The sequence below is a fragment of the Eretmochelys imbricata genome, chromosome 20 (genome assembly GCF_965152235.1).
Source record: "Eretmochelys imbricata isolate rEreImb1 chromosome 20, rEreImb1.hap1, whole genome shotgun sequence".
Taxonomy (NCBI): domain Eukaryota; kingdom Metazoa; phylum Chordata; order Testudines; family Cheloniidae; genus Eretmochelys; species Eretmochelys imbricata.
In genome coordinates, this window is record NC_135591.1 from 17,334,228 (window position 1) to 17,355,539 (window position 21,312).

Consider the following 21,312-nt stretch of genomic DNA (forward strand, 5'->3'; position numbering starts at 1 on the left):
ACGACTGAGGGGGGAGCTGAGAACAGCCCTCAAATCCGTTGAGGGCCGTTACAAAGAGGACGGAGACATTCACGGAAGGGCCTTCCTGCCTGTACGATTGCCGTGGTGGTGTAGCCCTGTCGGCCCCAGGATTTCAGAGACGGGGCAGGGGGTGATTTATTGGACAAACTTCTGTTGGTGGAAGAGAGGCGGCTGTGGAGACCCCAGCTCTGGGGGGGGGTTAAGAACAGGTTGGACAAACCCCTACAAGGATGGGCTAGGATGAACTGGTCCTGCCTCAGCACAGGGGGCCAGCCCAGCCCTGCCTGTCTGATTGCACAAGAGCGGGGATGCTGCTAGGGGCCTGCGGGCCCCTGGGGCCGGGGCTGCTCAGCCAGGGGTCAGAAAGCCATGGGCCCCATTGCAGACGGCCCCCAGCTGGTCCCAGCAAGCAGCTCCTAGGTTGGAATTTCAGCAACAGCCGGTCCCGGCTCCTGTCCGCATACCAGGGATTGGGTTTCATGCAACCGCAGAAAGCCTAGAGAGAGATTGATCAGCCGTGGCCGCCGGCCACCAGCCCCCAGCGCTGGAGGGGACTTGGCTGGCGTTTCCAGCCCCATCTGGGAAGCGGCACCCACTGCCAGGAGCCCGTGTGCGTCAGGGGAAGGGGGACACCCTGGGGGCAGCAGATTCCAGAGCAAACCACAGCTGAGCCTGCCTGAGAAACGAAGCCCAGACTGTGTGGAGCGGCTAAATCAAACCAGCTGTGCAGGCTGCCTCTGGGGGGCTGCAGGCCAGGAAATGGGGGGGGGGGGCTTAGCCCCCATCCCACCCCTGCAAGGCTCTGTCATCTTAACCCCTTGTGGCCCCAGGAGGCACCATTCTCCTGAGGCCAGAACCTCTGGTTGTTTCTTAGAGTCCAGCTCGTGCACAGAGCAGAGCAGCCCAGCGGGGTGGGCTAAGGGGGGAGTGCCTCCGGCATGCAGAGGAGTAGGCTGTTGTCCTGCAGTGGGGTGGCTACTGGGAGTGATGTGACGGGCACTCAGTGAACAGATCGGGGGGGAGGTCAGTCACCCCGGGGCAAGCCTGGTGCATTGTGACAAGGGTCTACGTGCCCCCTGCATGGCCCTGCTCCTGCACCCTGACCCCAAGGTGCTCTCCGTGCCCCTAATAGCCCCATTGACCTTCCCAGGTCTGCACAGGTGCAGCCGACTGAGCTGGGGCTAAGAGTCAGTCTGAGGATGCTGGATCCGGATGAGAGTTCGGCTCGTCCACCGGTAGCCGGGCTGGCTCTGCCGGCTTGGGGTGCGTTCATGCCAGCGCTGAGAGCGTTGTGTGCCCATCACTCCAGTCGGTGAATCTGCCTGACACTCGTGTGTGTGCGTGTGGGGGCAGGGGGAGTCACTTTTCCAAAGTCCATTCCCAGAGCAGCCCCCCACCCCCATCAGCTCAGCCCCTCCCCCCTTGGGATGCGCTCCTGCCCCAGAGTTTGTGCCCAGACTGACGCCAGCCCGGATCCCTCCCTCCCGCCAGGAGCCCGGGCTCTGCGGTGGCTCTGATCCAGCGCCCCAGGGCGATCACATGTCTGTTCGGCATGGAGGAGGGCAGAGATGGGGACTGTCTGCACTTTGTCTGGGGCCGCGGCTGTGGGAGTCGGGCAGCCCTTTCCATTGCGTCAGGGGGAGAATCACCCGTTTGTCCCGGGATCATTTCTCAGCACCAGCCTCTGTTCCTCCAGCGCCCCAGAGGTGGGGGGCGGCTCTGATTCCACCCCCCAGACTGACCTCGGGGGTGGGGCATCCTCGGGGCTGGGATGGTTCCGATGGAGCTGTATTGGGGGGGTCCCCGAGTGCTGACAGTCTGTGCAGGTTGGGGGGAGGGCACAGGGCCTGATCCATCCCACACTTACACCGTTTCCCAGCAGGGTTACTCCAGATTTACACCCCCACATGGGAAAGGAGAACGAAGAGCTTCTGTACAGGTGGTGGTAACTGGGCCTGGTTTACAATGGGGTGACTCCTGGGGGCAGTGAGAGGAGACTCTGCCCCCCATCCTGCACCGCCCCCCCCCGGCTGATGGTGCCAAGCGCCATGGGTCCCTTGGGGGTGAAAGGTCTAGTCTGGGTGCTGCTCCCCGCCCCCCCATCCCCTCCAGGCACCTCAGGCTGTGGGTCAGATCCTTCCCTGGGGTGACACAGCCAGATCTGGGCACGTCTCCTGGCCTCTGGGTCTCTGCCCCTCACCCCGCTCCTCTCTCATTCACCTTCCTGCCCCCCTCTGCTCAGTGAGGGCCCAATCCTGCCCCCCAGCCCTCTCTCAAACTTTCCACGCTCAGATTCTCCCCCCCCCACCCCCCGCAAACAGCCAGGGGTGTCTTTGCTGTGGCTGCCAAGGGGCAGGATCGGGGCTGTTTGGGGTGGGGCGGAGCGAGGAGCCCTGGCCATCTGCACACTATCTCTTTAAGACCTCCTGACACCCCGCCCCCCCTTAATGTTCCTTTTCATCCCTTCTGCCCCCTGGGAAAATGTTCTTGGCCATTGGGAGGCAGCTGCTGGCCAAGGCATGGAGGGGCCAGATGGGACAAAGGGACAGTTATTCTGTGCACCCGCCTCCGGCTAAGACATGAGCCTGAGACATTCCCGGGGTTGGGCAACATGGCTCATCGCCCCCCTTCCCCCCCAGTGGGGCCCTAAAACGTCAGGGGAGCCGGGGTGTGTCTGTGGTGGTGGCAGACCTGGAAGGGGGGCGCTGGATCGTACCCTGGGAGCACAGGAGATGGGATGAGTCCCCATCATGTCTGGCGGGGGGTGCTAGATCCAGGGTAGATGTGTTGGATCCAGAGAGCTGATGGCGGGGGGGCAGTTCGGACCTAGAGAGCAGGGGAGACAGGTTGGACCCAGGGGGAGGTGGGAGTCTGGAGGTCTGGGGGGCCATGTGGGACCCAGAGAGGAGGGAGACCAGTTTGGGGGTTCAGGTGGGAATCCGGAGTCAAGGGGGGGCAGGTTGGATTCAGGGGTCGAGGGGGGCCAGGTGGGAATCCAGGGGGCGGGGGAGTTCGGGTCACTTGAGTGCCTGAGTCAGCTCTTGACCGAGGTTGTTCCATGATTCACGGCTTCCCAGCACGGTGGGAGAGGACGGCACTCACTGGGAGTGGTCACCGCCCGGCCGTTGCCACCTGAGGGGACAGCCTGGGGGTGGCGCGATACCCTGGCTCCTGCCGGCTACAGGGGAGTCCAGGGGCAGCAGCAGCAAGCCCTGGTTAAAGTGCTGGAGTATTATTATTATTGCAGTCCTGGGCTGACCCAGCAGGGGGCGCTGTGGGGAGCGGGGCGGGAGCTCCCAGCCTCTCCAGATCCAGCCTCGCCCAGCAGGGGGCGCTGTGGGGAGCGGGGCGGGAGCTCCCAGCCTCTCCAGATCCAGCCTCGCCCAGCAGGGGGCGCTGTGGGGAGCGGGGCGGGAGCTCCCAGCCTCTCCAGATCCAGCCTCGCCCAGCAGGGGGCGCTGTGGGGAGCGGGGCGGGAGGGCTGGCTGTGGGATACTCGGGGAGGGAGGACTGATTCCCTGCTAAGAGGATTGAACTGGGGCTGGTGGGGGGCTGCATAGGGGATTCTGGCCACGTCCCTGGGGGGGTAGAGGGGGCAGGGCCCCACAATCTCCTCTCTGGGCAGAGTCACGGCAGCTCTTCCCCGGCAGGGGGGTTTGAAGTATTCTCCCCCCGTTCCGGCCTGGCTGGTGTTTGAGCAGCAGGGAGGGTCCTGGGGGCTCCTTGTTCCTGCATCTGACGCTACAGCAGGCTGCCAGTGCGTGTGAACGTACGTGGGTGTGTGGCACACGTGTGTACCCGTGCGTGGGTGTGGGCTCAGCAGTATGTACATCGGTACTTGTCCACAAAGGTGAGCACACGTCTCCACGTTTGCGTGCGTGCCGGAGTGTGCGTGCATGGGAACACGAGCGTGTGCCGTGTGTGTGCCTGGCCTGTGGGCGATTCTCCTGCTAAGGCTCTGTGGGGACTTGGGGGACAGTTGAGGGACCGGACCCAGCCCAGGCATGGAGGCTGGGGCTGTGGCCTTGGCGTGGGGCTGTGGGGCCCCCTAGTGGCTGAGGCTGTGCAGTGCCACTCTGTGGGCACAAAGGTTCGATGGGGGCGGGGGAAGGTGTTGGGCCTGGCCTTGGGGATCAGGTCCCCTGTGCTCCAGTCTAGCCCACGATGGAGACTAAAAATTGCTGACAGGCGTTGTATGAAATGAGTTTGGCCCTGCTTCCAAGCTGGGCATCAGGACTCCTGGGTTCCGGCCCAGCTCTGGGATGAGGGGAGTGGGGTTTAGAGGTTAGAGTGGGGACTGGGAGCCAGGACTCCTGGGTTCTGCCTCCAGCTCGGAGGGGAGGAGAGTAGGGTCTAGTGGTTAGAATGGGTGCTGGGAGCCAGGACTCCTGGGTTCTCTCTCCAACTTGGAGGGGAGGGGAGTAGGGTCTAGTGATTAGAGCAGGGGTAGGCCTCAGGACTCCTGGGTTCTATTCCTAACTCTGCCCCTGCACCAATGGACCATCTCAAAAGAAAGGCCTCCAAGGGGCCAAAGCCCTTCACCCTGGGTGGGGTGGGGTGTGTCCCAATGGGGCTGGGGCTGCCTGGGAACAGGTCCTGCTGCTGCCCCTGTTATAAAGAGCCCAAATAGCCAACACATCCCCTCTCAGGGCAGGACTAAGGCTCGTGTTCTAACGGGGAGGGGAGTCACCCTCGGGAACGACTGCCCTGGGGCGCGGCAGCTTCTCCATCACGTGGAGTCGAACAGATGGGCTCTCCTCGCTCAAGCTCTGCGCTAGCTCGATCCCCAGCTACGGGCTGGATGCAGGAATCCCTGGGTCGTTCTCGGGCCCGTGCAGTGCGAGAGGCCGGATCAGCCTGCTCCCTTCCTGGCCTTAGAATCTCTGAATTAATGGCTCGGCCTTCGCTCCCAGGGGAACTGTGATGCCATCAGCTCCCCAGCTCCCTCGTCCTCCATGGAGGCTCCCCGGGGGAGATCGACCGGAGCTGAATTTCAAAACCGCGCCCCCTTTCTAGCTCCCTTCTTATGAAAGCACAATGGGGTTCCACCGCGCACTGGGCTTCCCCTTTTCACATCACCTCGGGCACTCGGCCCACGGGTCCTTTATCATCTGGTTCTTCGCACCCACGTGTGTTTAATGACTCAGGGCAACAGGCTATAAATAAACACCGGCAGGAGGGGGTGGATCTGGGGCAATACCTGAGTGAAAAGCCGATCAAAAGCAGCCTGTGTTGTCTTTTCGCCCCATCCCGCCTCAGTGCTTCCCCTTTCCAAGTGGGTTTGTCCATTGCATGGACGCACTGGGTGACCTTGGGTAAGTTATTACCCCTCGCTGTGCCTCAGTTTCCCCATCTGTAAAGTGGAGAGAATGCTCCTTCCTTTGCCTATTGCCATGAGCCTTTTGGGTCACAGACTGGCTCACTGTGTGTCTGTGCAGCACCGAGTGTGATGCAGCCCTGATCTCGGTCGGCTCTGTGCAGCACCTGGCACAATGGGCAGGGCCGGATTGCCAATTAGGCACAGCAGGCATGGGCCTAGGGGCGCCGGCATTCTATGGGGTGCCTAAAAATTCCAGTTTTGCCACTCCCAGGTCCCAGCAGGGGGCAGGGCTTGCTGAGGGGGAGACAGCCCCACGGAGCCCTGCTGCTGGAGCGATCCTCGCTCTGCCCGGCAGACAGCGTCACCTCCCGGGGGGGCCAGTGAGTGTGGGCCGGGGGGCAGGGCTTGGGAGAGTGGGTCTCTGGGGGAGTTCAGGGGGCAGCTCTGGATAGAGAGAGTGGGGGGCGCTGGGAAGTGGGCGGAGGGGGCGCTGGGCAGCAGGGCACCTAAAAGTTAAAAGTGGTGGGGTTCCCCCGCCACCCGTGGCAGTTAAGAGCTTCCCGGCAGCAGGGGTACCCTGCCGTTCCTGGCCGTCTCCAGACAGCAGGGCCCCCGGAGCTCCAAGCCGGGGGGCGGGGAACACCACTGAGACCTACACCTAGGGGTGCCCTAAGTATAAATCCGGCCCTGACAACGGGGGCTCCTGGTCTTTGTTTCTAATACACACAATAAAAGACCCAGTTGCCCTGGCCCAAAGTCCAGTTCCCAACTGGAACCAGTTAAAAATATTAACAGGGATCCCAGCTGGGGCTGATTTCCCAGAGCACCAGGCGTCTGCATTTTTAACTCCACCATCGTCAGGGCACTGACTGGCCCTTGGCCCAGGATTGGCAGGACTGGGGCGGCTGGGGGGGCGGGTGCAGCTGAGTGGTGGTTATCATCTGCCCATGGTGCCTTACCCTGTCTCTTTGCCTTCCAGGGCTCTGCATCGCCCTGTGCCTGTGGGGCACTGTGGCCCAGAATAATAGCGTACAAGGTAAGGCCGACTCCTCCTGGCTAACCTTCCCGAGCGCTCCCGGCTGCCCGGGGCCTCTGGCCTCCAGCCCCTCCGGTCCCTTTCCCTTGTGGGAGGAGAGCAGAGTCAGGGGTCTGGTGAGCCAGGAGCAGCCCCCTTGGCGTGGGCGTCTTCGGGTGGGATTATAGAGCACGGTGGGTACGTGCAGGGGAGAGGAGAAGGGGCCCTGTGTAGCCCTCACCTTCCCAGCCCCGTGGCCAGCAGAGAATAGACACTGGGGCCCAGGGCTTTACACTGGGGGCTGGAGTGAGGGGCAGATCCCCACTGCAGCCAAGGCCGATTCGGTTCGGAGGAATGTTTGGTTTTACTCGGGGAAAAAATTGCCTCAGGGGAGGAGATGAAATAATTTTCAAAACAAAAAATTCCCGTTTTCCGGTTTGAAGCGAGGTTTGGGTTTGAAATTGACGCTAATCAGAGTAACGACGACAGCAACAAAAAGGAAACAAATTGGGTGAGATTGAAAACGTTTCACCTGAACCGACGCCCGGTTTCGGTGGCTCTGCCTGTCTGTACCGGGGGCACCCCCGGGGAGCCAAGGCCTCCTGTGCAGCCGAGGGCAGCTTGTTGCCAGGCGGTGGATGGCGTCGGAGCTGTTTGCCAGGCGCCCAGGGACGAAAATCAGCGAATGGGGCGTGTGAAAGGAGTCGATCCCACGGTGGGTGGGGGACACGGGGGGGCCGCTCTGCACTGGCTGACCCTGCCCAGCTGTTCCCGCCCCTGCAGGTACCACTGAGGACTGCAACAACCATGTGCTCTGCCCATCAAATGCCATGTGTGTGAACAACACCCACTGCACCTGCCTGGATGGGTACTGGTCCGGAAAGAATCGCTTCTTCACCGACGTAACGGAGACCTGTGACGGTAACGGGGCTCCCACGTTGTCCTGCGGGGCTGGGGCAGAGCAGGGCATTAAGAGCAACTAACTCCACGGGCTGTGGGGGGTGCTCAGCAGGGGAAAGAGTGGGGGCGGCAGCACGGGTGAGGGCCGCCCTCCTGGGGATCGAACCGGGGGCCTCCAGAGTCAGCAGCAATCTTGGGTTCTGTGAATTGGGCACAGGGTGGGGGGCCCATCACACTGACCCGTCTGAATCCCAGCCTGGGCCCTAATCAGCCCCTGGGTGTCCAGGGGCACAAGGGCCCCACAGATCCCTGCCCAGAGGAGCAGGACGGGGCAGCCCTGGCTATACTTCCCCCCTGCCCTTGACCCCCGCCACGCAGGGATCCAAGGAGGGAAGGGGCAGAGGAGAGGCAGCTTCTCATCCCCCCCACAACACACAGGGAGCCTGGAGCCCCAGGGGGACGTCTCCCCACCCTCCCCTCACATGGGGATCTGGGTGTTTGTGGGGCCGAACCCCCCCGTACCTGGGACTGGAGGCTCGGGGGGGTTATTTCCAACATTCCAGCTGCAGAAATGGGTAACTGAGAATCAGGGCCTTAATCACGAACTGCTCAGGGCCCCGGTCTCCTGGGTCCCATTACCCAGCTTAGTGCGGGGGGCTTGGAGGTGTGATACAGGGAACGTCTCCCTGCCAGGACTGTACAGAGCGTCCCCTCTTGCATTACAGATATTAACGAGTGTCTGGAGCCGAGCCCGGCAGACTGTGGACGCAACACAAACTGCAGCAACATGGCTGGGTCTTACTTCTGCATCTGCCTCAGTGGCTATGAGCTCAGCTCTGGGAAAACCATATTCATGAACGCGAGTGAGAACACCTGCCAGGGTGAGCTCTCCCCTGGCCCCCACCTGCTGAGACCCCCCCTCACACACACAAATGCTCGTTCCAGGCCTGGCGCTGCACCGGGGCTGCTGCTGGCTTTGGCAGTGGCCCGAGGCCGTCAGCGAGGCTGTGAAGAGACGTGGCCCCGGGCTCACCCCTGTGCCCAGCACTTGGACAGGGAATAAACCCTCGGGGTTAGAAACAGACCCACGGAGCAAACTCCTCATGCTGCAGAGATGCGCTGGGGAGAGGGGAGGGGACCCTCCTGGCCCCGGCACGCAGCATCTGAGCGGCTAGTGCCCCGCTGAGCCTGGGAAGTGGCCCCGGGAACAGCTCTGGGAATTGGGCTAAAGCGTTCTTGAATTCACCCCCAGCCCCCTATTGCTTGAGCTTCCGCTGGGGGCAGGCAGCCATGCTCTCCTCTGGCCTCTAGGGGGTGCAGCTGCTAGTTCGAGGGACCCCAAGTTCCCTGCGTGGGCAGCGCTGTGAGGGGGCATGTGCTGTGACTGGCATTGCCAGCCCAGCCCCGGGCTTCCCTGAGGCACCCCGAGTTCCAGCAGTCTGGTGCGGGGACAGGGGGTTGGCAGTCGTCGGCTCCGTGTGCTGTCCCGGCTCTGGGCGGGTCCCTGGCCCGGCAGACCTCCACCGAAGTGCCCAGACGGCCCACAGAGTCGGATCAGTGACGAAGGCGCTCGGTCGGGTTTATCGCCAAAGAAGGCCGGTGCTAGCACCCCTAGATGCCCAGGGACCTGCCACGTGTCTGTCTCTGACAATGGACCCCAACAGTTAGACTCAGACAAACCATCTGGGATAAACAAGTGACATACCAGCCTGCGTGTTTCACAACCTGCTTGCTACCCGCCCTTGTGCCTTTCTCCTGCTGCTTCAGACAAAACATCCCTTATTCACTGTCACGGAGTCCCTGGGCGATGCTCTGGGTCTGGAACTGCTCCCCATGAAGCCAGGCAGGACTCTGGGAAAGTCTCCTCTCCGGGAGCAGACTGTCTTCAGGACACACAGCTCACCCGGCTTCCACCTTCCTGGGTCTGACCTCGGAGCATTCAGCATCCTCTGCCCCTCCATGCGCTTCCCCCAGCGAGTCCACCCAGGCGGGGTCCTGGGGAAGCCAGAGGGTCCTGCCCCCCAACTCCGCAGTCAGACGTGACTCTCAGCCAGCCAGTAAAACAGAGGTTTATTAGATGACAGGAACATGGTCTAAAACAGAGCTTGCAGGTGCAGAGAACAGGACCCCTCAGCTGGGTCCATTTTGGGGGGCAGTGAGCCAGACAACCACGTCTGCCCTTCACTCCATGTCCCAGCCAGCCCCAAACTGAAACTCCCTCCAGCCCCTCCTCCTCTGGGCTTTGTCCCTTTCCCCGGGCCAGGAGCTCACCTGATTCCTTTGTTCTCCAGCCCTTTAGCTCTCACCTTGCAGGGGGGAAGGGCCCAGGCCATCAGTTGCCAGGAAACAGGGTGTCGGCCATTCTCTGTGTCCAGACCCCTGCACACACCTGCCCTCTAGGGCTCTGCAATGATCATACACCCTTACCCCACCACCTAGACACCCAAGAACTGCCCAGGGGAAACCGAGGCACCCCCACACCACTCGGAGGAAACATCAAGAACAGTCCCACTTCGTCACATTCATCACCTGGCTTTGTACTTTACTCATGATGCTTCAGACAAAACACTCCCCGTCCGTCAAGCCATCTTACCATGCGCTAGGCAGGGGAATCTCGTGCTGGAAAGTGGTTACATAGTCACTGTGTTTTGGCAATGCCAGGAATACCGCTGCCAAGTTCGTGCGCCGGATGGTGAACTTGCAGGCAGGCCTCGGCTTTGTGACAGGGTGTGATTGTTGGTGCTTTGGGGGAGCACACTGAGATCGCTCAATCAGGGTAAACTGCAGAGGGGGGCCGACAATCCCCAAACTGCTGATTATTTCAAATACTTTGATTCACCAAGCCAGCAACAAAACAGGTGCTCCGATACTGGGCTGCTTGCCCCGAAGCCAGAAACACAGCTCCCAGCTACTTTTCTAGTGTGGCTTTAAAGGCAGAATTTGGGTCATTTAGCCTGCCAGTTGCTTAACCCTTTCTGGCTCAGTGTCCCACAGGGCCGGACTTTTGCTCCGAGCATCCACTTTTGCTGACTTTGGTTCAGGCCTTGTACCAGGCCCCTGCTCCAGGCTCTCTACTCCAGCTCCACGTTGCTCCCCCAGGGCAGCGCTGTGAGGGGGCATGTGCTGTGATTGGCATTGCCAGCCCAGCCCCGGGCTTCCCTGAGGCACCCTGGCTTCCAGTGGCATGGCTCGGGGACACACGGGCTGGCCAGCTCCGCACTCAGGGACACACGGGCTGGCCAGCTCCGCGTCGCTCCCCTAGGGCTGGGAGTTTGCCCAGGGCACAGACCGAGAGGTCTTTCTGGGCTCGCAGTCCAGTGGATTCGGAGACCCCTTTGCACTGGTGAAGCTGGTGCGTGCACCAATGCAAGTCCCGGGGCAGGGGATACCCACATGCTGGTGTCCCACCGGGGGACGCTGGAACTTCCAGCTGCTAAATCGCTTTGTGCTGGTCCCTGTCTGTGCTCCCTGAGCCCCCGAGTCAGCAAAGCACGTGCTTAGCTCCATCCCTGCACAGCTACGCACTTAATTCGGCTCCAGTGGGTCTTGAGTGCACGGCTGAGCTCGTGACGACAATCCCAGGCATTAAAAGAAAATCAGATTAGCTTAGAAAATCACGAGCTTTAGAAAGACCAGTGAGCAAGGGGGCAGCCTGTGGATTAAATTGAATTGAAAAAGGGGGAAATTCAAAGCAGATACAAGGAAATACTCCTCCTCCACCCGGGGCAGCATTAGCCTCTGGAACTCACTGCTACCGGGGCATGGAGGCTGTGAATGTCGGGTTTTAAAGATTTCAGAGTAACAGCCGTGTTAGTCTGTCTTTGCAAAAAGAAAAGGAGTACTTGTGGCACCTTAGAGACTAACCAATTTATTTGAGGCATCAGCTTTCGTGAGCTACAGTTTTAAAGAGGGACTGGCTATTTCTATGGGGAATGACAATGCCTGGAGCTGTGCTAGTTAATGGACAATAATTCTGGGAGGGAGGGAAAACCTCCCACTTCAGGGCTTAAGACAACCTCCAACTATTAGAGACCAGGAAGAGACCTTCACGGGGGCAGATTATCCCCCAGCTGCTGTTGCAGGACTCTTGCACCTTCCTCTATAGCACCTGTCGCAGACGGGATACCGGGGTAGATGGGCCTTGGGGTTGACCGAGGCTGGCAATGCCTGTCTGTTCCTCTGTGGTTGGAACCTGAGGGGGATTTCTGCCAAGTCCCAGTGTTCCCACCCCTTGGGCAACTCAGCTTCAAACATGGACTCCTAAATCTCCCCAAATCTTGGCCCCACTGGGGCTTGGCCCATAGAGACAACAGTGGCTGTTCTGGGGTCTGAAGGTCTCCTTCCCTCTGTTATGTTCACGGCATACACACACAGTTTGAAACACAGCATCACATCCTCTCCCTGGCAGCCTGCAGCTTGACACAGGGTTATTCTTAGAATCCAGAACCCTAGCACACGCGGACCCCAAACAGAGAGAGACAAAGCAGGCTGCTCCTGAAGGCAAACAGGCACAACTAACCCCACTATGCTCTAGGCTGGCTCTTTGGCAGACACACTGCTGGAAACCCCAGATCACCTGCTTGTCACCCGAGCCCCCGAGCATGCAAGAAGCTCCGGGAAAGCCCCTTGCAGATGTAAAGTGAGAGCTTGTGATGCTAACACAGTTTTCAATACACCATAGTCTCGAGGGGCCGTTCCGCTGCCGGAGAAGCCTAGTGCGGCCGGAGCATAGCTGAGAATCAGGCCTGTGATTGTTAAGCTCCCAGGGGCCTGGTTGCCTGGGTCCCATCACCCAGCTCCGTACAGGTGGATGATACAGGAGCGTCTCCCTGCCAGGACTGTTCAGAGCGTCCCCTCTTGTGCTGCAGATATTGACGAGTGTCGGGGCCCGAGCCCGGCAGACTGCGGACCCCACGCAAACTGCACCAACTTGCCTGGGAGTTACTTCTGCATCTGCACCGATGGCTACGAGTCCAGCTCTGGGAAAGCCAACTTCACACACTCAAGCGAGAACACCTGCCAAGGTGAGCTCTCCCCTGGCCCCCACCGACTGAGACCCCCCCCCACCCCCCCAGCACACACAAATGCTCGTTCCAGGCCTGGTGCCGCACCGGGGCTGATGCCGGCTTTGGCAGTGGCCCGAGGCCGTCCGCGAGGCTGTGATGACACGTGACCCTCGCCTGCTCCTGCAGAGCCTGGGGCCGGGCTCACCCCTGTGCCCGGTGCTTGGATGGGGAATAAACAGAGCCACAGAGCAAACTCCTTGTGCTGCGGTGATGTGCTGGGGAGAGGGGAGGGGACCCCCGCTGGCCCCCGCACGCAGCATCTGGGCTGCTCGTGTCCCCCTGAGCTGGGAAGGGGCCTCGTGTAGTGCGCTCTGCCTCCTATGGGCCCTGGTGAGGAGAGAATAGCCACAGCCCAGTGTGCCCCAGCCACGCCCCCGATCCTCCCCCATGGGTCCTGGGGGGCAGGGAATAGCCACAGCCCAGTGTGCCCCAGCCACGCCCCCGATCCTCCCCCATGGGTCCTGGGGGGCAGGGAATAGCCACAGCCCAGTGTGCCCCAGCCATGCCCCCGATCCTCCCCCATGTGTCCTGGAGGGGCAGGGAATAGCCACAGCCCAGTGTGCCCCAGCCATGCCCCCGATCCTCCCCCATGGGTTCTGGGGGGCAGGGAATCGCCACAGCACAATGTGCCCCAGCCACGCCCCGATCCTCCCCATGGGTCCTGGGGGGGCAGGGAATAGCCACAGCCCAGTGTGCCCCAGCCATGCCCCCGATCCTCCCCCATGGGTCCTGGGGGGGCAGGGAATAGCCACAGCCCAGTGTGCCCCAGCCACTCCCCCGATCCTCCCCCATGGGTCCTGGGGGGCAGGCAATAGCTGCAGTGCTGGGCACCCCGGCCTCAGCCCCTACATCAGGGGCTAGGAGCAAGGTGGGTGCAGGACCCCGACCGCAGCTCCACACCAGCTGGGGTGGCCCCTTTTGCGGGGTGGGGGCTTCTCGAGTGGCCATTCCGCTCTGCCAGAGCAGCCCAGTGCCGCCGGAGCGTAGCTGGGAATCAGGCCTGTGATTGTTAAGCTCCCAGGGGCCCGGTCGCCTGGGTCCCGTCACCCAGCTCGGTGCGGAGGGTTGGGGGGGTGATATGGGGAATGTCTCCCTGCCAGGACCGTACAGAGCGTCCCCTCTTGTGCTGCAGATATTGACGAGTGTCGGGGCCCGAGCCCGGCAGACTGCGGACCCCACGCAAACTGCACCAACGTGCCTGGGAATTACTCCTGCAGCTGCACCGATGGCTACGAGCCCAGCTCTGGGAAAGCCAAGTTCATGCACGCGAGGGAGAACACCTGCCAGGGTGAGCTCTCCCCTGGCCCCCACCGCACCCTGCTCAGTCCCCCTGCACCCCCCCACACACACCCCTGCGCTCATTCCAGGCCTGGTGCTGCACCAGAGGCTGCTGCTGGCTGCAGCAAAGGCACCCGATCCACTCACCGGGGCTGTGATCAGCCGTGACCCTCAACTCCTGGGGGCCAGGATCTCCCCTGCCTCGGTCTTTGGATTGGGAATAAACCCCTAGGTTTGCGGGGAGGCGCCGGGGAGACCGGTGGGGACCCTCACTGTCCCCAGCACAGAGAATCCAGGCTCCTGGAGCCCCCTGAGCCTGGGAAGGGACCTCGTGTATGGTGCACACACAGCCCAGTGCTCTCTGCCCCTATGGGCCCTGGGGAGCAGGGAATAGCCCCAGCGCAGGGCACCCCGGCCACATCCCCAATCTGCCCCCTCGCTCACGGCTGGGAGCAGAGCCTTTTCCAGCTCCACACTGACAGGGAGCCCCCTGGATGGGAGGATATTTCCTAAGGGGGGCATTATGCCCCCTTAGGCAGCCAGGGCGTCCTGACGGGAGAAGGGGCCGGGGGGTTCAAAGCCCTCGTTTGCGACATTCAGCCGGTAGTTAGAGCTTGTACCAAGTCCCAGCCGGCCGTTCCCATGGGAACTGCCCTTTACACCCCCGTTTGGGGGGCGCAGAGCCCCGGGCCCGTAGAACTGGGAGAACTCAGGAGCCCATTCGTTCAAACGCTTCCCCTGGCAGAGACCTCGCCCAGCCGTTCCTGCGCCCAGCCCCAGCCCGCGGGGGATAACCCCAGCCAGTGTCCTGGGGCGGGTCGAGGCACAAGAAGAAGTCAGCGCCGCAGTTATCTCAGCCAGCGTCCCGGGGATTGTCCAGGGATAGCTGGTATTGGGAGCCGTAGGGAGAATCCCTAGGGCTTGCCCCCGGGGGGAATCGATCGCGATCGCTGTTCTCTTTGGAAGTGCACTGATTATTCCAGACCAGAGTGTCCGGATGGGGAGCTATTCCACAGGAGCTGTTACCGTCAATTTCCCCGTGTACTGAAGCCCCTGGAGACACCCGATCCCAGCTCCCTGCAACTCGGAGCGAGTTTGGAAGCCTCGGGACACCCGTGTGCCTGAGGGAGGGGAGAGCTCTGGCCACCCCACCAAGAACCCAGCGCATGGCGCCGTCTTCAGCAGACAGAGCGTTGGAGCAGGGGGAAAGCGCATTGGAGCAGCGGCTGTGGCTGGATGTGTGTACAGCACCTAGCACCACGGTGCCCCGGCTGCGGCGCTACCCGCTATAAACATCCCGATCGAACCAGGACGGGCGGGATAAGGATGCTGGAAGCTCCGTTCCCATCCCGCGTGGACTCTTGGAAGCCTTCGGGGGCGGAACCCGATCCTACGTTGTTCCCGGAGTAAAGCAGGGCTCTGGAAACGCGGCACCGCCTTGGTGCGTTCAGGAGAACCCGAGAGCGGTCGCAGGGTCGAGGGGCAGAGGAGGCAGAACTGGGCAGGACGCAGCCGGTCGGTTCTCCCAGGGTTCAGTCTGCCCCGGGAGCAGCTCAGCCTCTGAAGAGGCGAAACGGAGGCGCCGGCCAGGCTGAGACATAAGTAATGCTGGTACTTGCACAGTACAGACGGGATCAGAGCTGAGGCCCGTCTAGCCTGGTATCCCGGCTCCCAGGGGCCAAAGCCAGATGCTGCCGAGGACGGTGGAAGAGCCCTGCAGTGGCAGCCGGGGGATAGTCTGCCCTCACTTCCTGGTCTCCAATACTCAGGTGGGCTGAAGCCCACAGCAGGAGGTTCTCTCTCTTCCCAAACATTTGTGCCCTTTAACTCTGATCACTCCGGCTGTTCTCATCATCTGTATGAATGTCCAGTCGCTCCTTGAATCGTTCTCAAGTCTTGGCCGCAGTGACTCCTGTGGTGAGGAGTTCCACAGGCTAATTGCACATGGCGCGGAACAGCCTTTCCTTGGCTCAGTTTCGAATTTCCCCTCTTCTAACTTCCCTGACTGGCCCCTGCTCTCGTGTTATGAGATGGGGAGAACAGAAGCTCCCCATCTCCCTTCTCTATCCCCGTCAGTCACGTATAGACTCTTAGCACATCCCCTCTTACGTTCACTCTAAACTGGCAGTCCGTCTTTTCAATCTCTCTCTGTAGAGGGCATTTCCAGGCCCCGATCATTCTCATTGCCTGTCCCTGAACCCCCTCTGGTTCTGCACTGTCCTTTGTGCAAGGGGGTGCCCAGGGCAGCTCATGGGTTGCAGAGGGGGTCACCCCATTGACTGATATCAAGGCATTAGACTAGCCCTCATGTTGTTCTCTATCCCCTTCCCCAAAGCAGCTCCCCATTTGTCCCTTCCAGGGGCGGACGGCTCATTCAGGCATTGCCATCTGCACTGATATTGCGGCACTGGGCATCGCCAGATCCGCTTGATAGCTTTAGCAAGCAGCAGGCATGTGTCCTGGCGGGGCTGCTTTTCCCTTCCCAGCTGGAGCAGCTCATTCCGGACAATAGCCAACTTGCTCCCGTTCGCTGACCCAGTAACTGAACTCCTGGTTCTAACCAGCCCCGTCTCCCCAGAGCACGGTGCATTTCGGACGGCTGGATTATCCCCCAGCAGCGTCACCCCAGTGCCCAAGGTACAGCTCCTAGATCAGCCTGACCTACCGCTTTCTCTCTCCTTGCAGACATTGACGAGTGCCAGCGAAACGCCACAGTCTGTCAGCCCCATGGGAACTGCATCAACATGCCAGGGAGTTACAGGTGTAAATGCAGTTGGGGATTTGGGAAGAGTCAAAGGGATACCTCTAAGATCTGCACAGGTAGAACGGGAGCTGGGAACAGTCGTGGCAAAGGCATGATGTTTCTGGCTTCTCTGCAGTGTTGCTAAAGTGTGATGTTGCCTTAAAGCCCCACCTGGAGTCATGTGATTCCACTTTTGGCTAAAATCAAATGGATTGGTTTAAAAATCAGGAGATTTTTTTAAAAAAAAAAATCTCGTGACTTTTCTGCAGCCTGGCTCAGGGTTTGGGGCTTTTCTTGATTGCTTGGCGTTGGCGATGCTGTTAATGCACGGCCACTGAGCTTACCCAGGACCTCTGAAACTAACCCGCATGCAGGGAGGGTGAAACTAACCAGGTTGCCCTGAGGTCTCACTCTTTCTCTGCGCCACACCCGGGCAAAGTGTCTGTTCTGACTCCCAGCCTGTCTTACGAATTGGAAACTGAGCCCAGGGACTGAAGGTCGCCATGTTGCTTAATTCCACCGAGGCTCGAGCGTAAGGCATTGGGGACGCCATTAGAAGCTGCAACATCCCCCCAAACCTGCAGCTGCAATCAGAGCCCAAGATGCTCTTTCATAGCAGAGCTTTGAGGAGGGGAAGGTCAGGTCTTTGCAAAGCAAACTGGGCTGAGACAGAGCCGAGGACTCTATGTTGGACAACCTTTAATAGAGCTTGGACTCAGAAAGCCCATTAATTTCTGGAACCCCATTAACCTAACCCTCAGCAGCTGCTAAGGCTGGGGAAGGAGCTGGCATCACCAAGGAACCAGCTTGGGTCATTAGCAGGAATCAAACCCAGGACTTGTCTGCTGAAAGCACACAGCACAGCTGCTGGAGCTAAGGGAGTAACTCCGGACAAACTTGCTCTCTCCTTGTTCCATTGCTCAGCGGCCTTCGCTAGAGGCTGGCACATACAAGCCCCCTGACAGGCATGGCGTAGGCCCGTTGCCTTCCAAGAAGTTTAACAATGGAGCAAAAGTTGAGTTTCCTGCCAAAGGAACAAGGGATTTTTTCCAGCCCTGATGCACTCCCGACACAAAGCTCCTCTCAGTGAGGGGGAGCAGAGGGTAAAATCTGCATGGTGAGGCAGGGGAGACAAATTCTTGGCCTTCTATGGAGGAAACAAGCTGAAAGAGACTGGGACTCGGGAGACTTGGGTTCTAGTCCCAGCTCTGTTACTGATAGGTGTCCTTGGGCAATTCTGTGCCTCAGTTTTCTCTCCCACTTCTTGTCTATTTAGACTAGAAGCTCTTTATGGCAGTGAGTGTGCAGCGCTCTGGGTGCTGCCTTTATGCAAATAACGACCAAAGGGAAAAGGTGTGGTGGGAAATAGCAAAACGCTGTCACGGGGAAGAGAGAGAAGGGGAGTCTAAGAAGGAGCTGCTGGAGCATGGCCCAATGGAAGGATCCATGAGCGATCTTGACTCTCGCCGCTGATCGACTTGTTTGTTGGTGTCCAGGTGAAAGGGATTTTAGCCACAAGGATTTCTCTGAGAAGCAAAAGCGTTATGGATAAATATCAGGGAGAGCTTAGCTTTCTTCTGTGGCCCTGCCCCTACTTCCTCAGGAATGGCCGCCACCCATCTGTTTCTAAGCATGGTGACTGATAGGCCACTGCTGATCTGAACGCAAGGGGAGTCAGCAGAACAGCTCTGCCTGTTGATCCAAGCCTGCTCGTTCATCAGCCGACCCTTCAACTGTTTGGGTGGATAAATGTCTGTGATTTTATTAGCAAACGGTTTCCTCCGAAAACTTGTCACTGATGTTGTACAGTTGGTTGTCTAAGCCCCATGGTCTTTCTCTGCTTCCTCATTGGATGGCTGAAATGTTGGGTTAATAAGCAGGAGAATGTCTAATTCCAGCACTTGTTCCTGACTGGGATTTCCGGGCAAATCGGTCATGGCCATTTCCGCAGTGGCTCGACCGCTTCCCCCAGCCTGCTGGAATGACTGACGATGCGCCCGTCCCCCATGTGTCGCCACAAACTCAGTGCTTCTGTCTGAGAAATGGCCACAAAGCGGGGGACAGAGCCCAGTGGTGTCAATTGTGCAGCACCACTGACTTCAAGGGGTTTTCGTCCCAGTTCTGCTTCTCCACCTCTCATTGCCCCAGACAGGACTGCAGGCTCCTCAGGGGCTGGCTGGCCGGAATGAGTGAGTCTCTGCACATACAAGCCGGGTCCCCAGGTAGAAAACCCCACTCCCTGCACGGGGCGAGTGACCCCGCTGCACCACGGAGCCCTGACGTCCCCCGTGTATCCCCCTTTGCCCGGCAGCTGGCGCTACCCGCGTTGGCAGCCTGGCAGGCGCAAGGCCCTCCAGCGTTTGGCTAGATCACGGCAGGGCTCTCTGCGCCCGGGCAGGGCGGGGCCCGTCTGTCGGATCAGACTCTCCACAGTGGTGAAAGGCCCCAGGACCAGCGAGGGCTGTAAAGTCCTCTCCCTTTGGGGCTGGATTGGTGAATCGCTGGGTGGCGACTCCGGCTGGGGCTCTACTGGGGGTCAGGCTGGGCAGGTCTCCTCTGGCTTCAGTTTCCACAGGCCGGATCGGCAGTGAGTGTCGAGCTGGCGTCATCCGTCCGAGGGCTCGGTGGATTTGGCCTGCGGGGCCCTGGGCCTGGGGGTCACAGCAGGGTCCGGGAATGGACATTGTCAGGCCGCTGCTCACTGCGCAATGTTAGGAATAGGGGGATCCCCTGGATCCAGCTGGCTTCCAAACAACCCCTTTACCAGCCATGCAGGGCCTGCCCAAATGTTGGGGGTCTGCGGGCTTCTGTTATAGACCCCCGTGAGCACCACCAGAGAGCAAAGAAACTAGATAAAAGGGACACCACCTAATTCCCCTGCACGCCCCTGAGCGCAGCCCACCCACCCTTCTCCTAGTGCTCCATGGGGGGGCGGTGCTGGGTGTATCCCAAACCAGGAGGGGAGCCATTGGGCTGGGGTCTGTAACGCTGAGCGTGGCGCCCCCTTATGGTGACTAGCTCCAGTTCAGCACCCCCTTTCTTCTCTTGGAGTCGCGGCTGCCCCATGTCTCAGCCGTCCGGCCAGGTCACACTGTGATCCCCGTGCTGGGGGAGCCTTTCAAAGTCAGACCCCTCTCTCCTATGCCTGCCAGCGAAACCCTTTCACCAGGGCTCCTAGCCCCCCTTGCCTCAGGCCCCCACCACTGGGCCCAGCCCTTGGTCTCTATAGAAGCCCCCCCTCCCAGGCGAGCTTCCTTCTAGCTAGCGCCCTGCACGCAGCCTAAGTTGCTTCCCCTTTGCAGCTTAACTGGCTGATCGGCCCCCCGCCTTAACCCCGCTCTCTCAGGGCTGGTGCAGGGAGATCACAGGGTCCTGGTCTGGCAAAGGTTGGGCCCCCCGGTCTGGGGGTGAGGGAGGGGTTGTGCTGCAGGGATTGGGGCCCTGCAAATAGCAGGGAAGAAAGGAGAATAGAAGGGGGGGGTTAGATGGAGCAGACAGACTGACCGACAGACCACGCCCCCTGCAATCGGTGGGGGGGTGCCTCCACGGTCAGTCGCCCCCAGTGCGCCCCCAGCCGTGCTGTGTGTGACACCACCCCCCCGCTTTCCCCTCTCAGACATCGACGAGTGCCGCAAGACCCCAGATATCTGCGGCCCCAACGCCACGTGTATCAACACTAAAGGGAGCTACCGGTGTGAGTGCCGGGCCGGCTACGTCCCCTCCAACAGGAACACGACCCTGTGCAAAGGTGGGTCCTGCTGCTTGGGGCATGGAGGGAGCAACTGGGGGGGCTGGGCAGGGCCTGGGGTTACACAGGCAGAGGTCTTGCCCAAGGGGGCAGCGAGCTGGGAACTGGTCTGGATTGGTGCACCAGCCCCGCTGCTCCCCACGGACGGGGTCCCTCTGGGTCTCAGCCCTAGCAGGGGAGGGCTCAGCCTCCAGGCCCTCACCTCCCCCCAGCCCAGCCTGTCCGTCCACTGGGGTCTTTCTGGTTGCCTCAGAGCCACAGCCACCAGCGTGCCCATGTCTGGCTCTGGGAGCAGAGCAGGGGCCAGGCCGGGGAGGGGGTGAGCAGGGCTGCCAGGGGCCGGGCGTCTCTCCCCCCCAGCGGTGCCTGCATTCCTGCTGCATGGCTGGATTCTCTGCCCTGGGAAGATGGCAGTAGGGGGCGTAGTCTGTGCCTATTGGCCACTAGAGGCCACTGGTTTCAGAGTGGCAGCCGTGTTAGTCTGTATCAGCAAAAAAAACAAAGAGGACTTGTGACACCTTAGAGACTAACAAATTTATTTGGGCATAAGCTTTCGTGGGCTAAAACCCACTTCATCAGATGCATGCCATAGAAAATACAGTAGGAAGATATATATACACAGAGAACATGAAACAATGGGTGTTACCATACACACTGTAACGAGACCAATCAATTAAGATGAGCTATTATCAGCAGGAGGAAAAAAACTTTTGTAGTGATAATCAGATGGCCCATTTCAAACAGTTGACAAGAAGGTGTGAGTAACAGTTGCGGGAAAGAATTAGCATGGGGAAATAGGTTTCAGAGTAACAGCCGTGTTAGTCTGTATTCGCAAAAAGAAAAGGAGTACTTTTGGCACCTTAGAGACTAACCAATTTATTTGAGCATGAGCTTTCGTGAGCTACAGCTGATGAAGTGAGCTGTAGCTCACGAAAGCTCATGCTCAAATAAATTGGTTAGTCTCTAAGGTGCCACAAGTACTCCTTTTCTTCATGGGGAAATAGTTTTTACTTTGTGTAATGACGCATCCACTCCCAGTCTTTATTCAAGCCTAAGTTAATGGTAAATAGTTTGCAAATTAATTCCAGTTCTGCAGTCTCTCATTGGAGTCTGTTTTTGAAGTTTTTTTGTTGGAGAATTGCGACTTTTAGGTCTGAAATTGAGTGACCAGGGAGGTTGAAGTGTTCTCTGACTGGTTTTTAATTTTATAATTCTTGATGT

General features: G+C 59.8%; 1 protein-coding gene across 2 annotated transcripts in view; it reads left to right on the forward strand.

Moving 5' to 3' along the window:
* ADGRE5 (adhesion G protein-coupled receptor E5) overlaps positions 1–21,312 on the forward strand; it is a 43,190-nt gene that overhangs the window by 11,100 nt on the left and 10,778 nt on the right. For both annotated transcript variants that reach the window (XM_077838434.1, XM_077838435.1), the window contains exons 2-7: positions 6,321–6,377; positions 7,140–7,277; positions 7,982–8,137; positions 12,125–12,280; positions 13,455–13,610; positions 19,960–20,091. In XM_077838434.1, the coding sequence (XP_077694560.1) occupies positions 6,321–6,377; positions 7,140–7,277; positions 7,982–8,137; positions 12,125–12,280; positions 13,455–13,610; positions 19,960–20,091 (795 nt within the window). The remainder of the gene's footprint in view (positions 1–6,320; positions 6,378–7,139; positions 7,278–7,981; positions 8,138–12,124; positions 12,281–13,454; positions 13,611–19,959; positions 20,092–21,312) is intronic.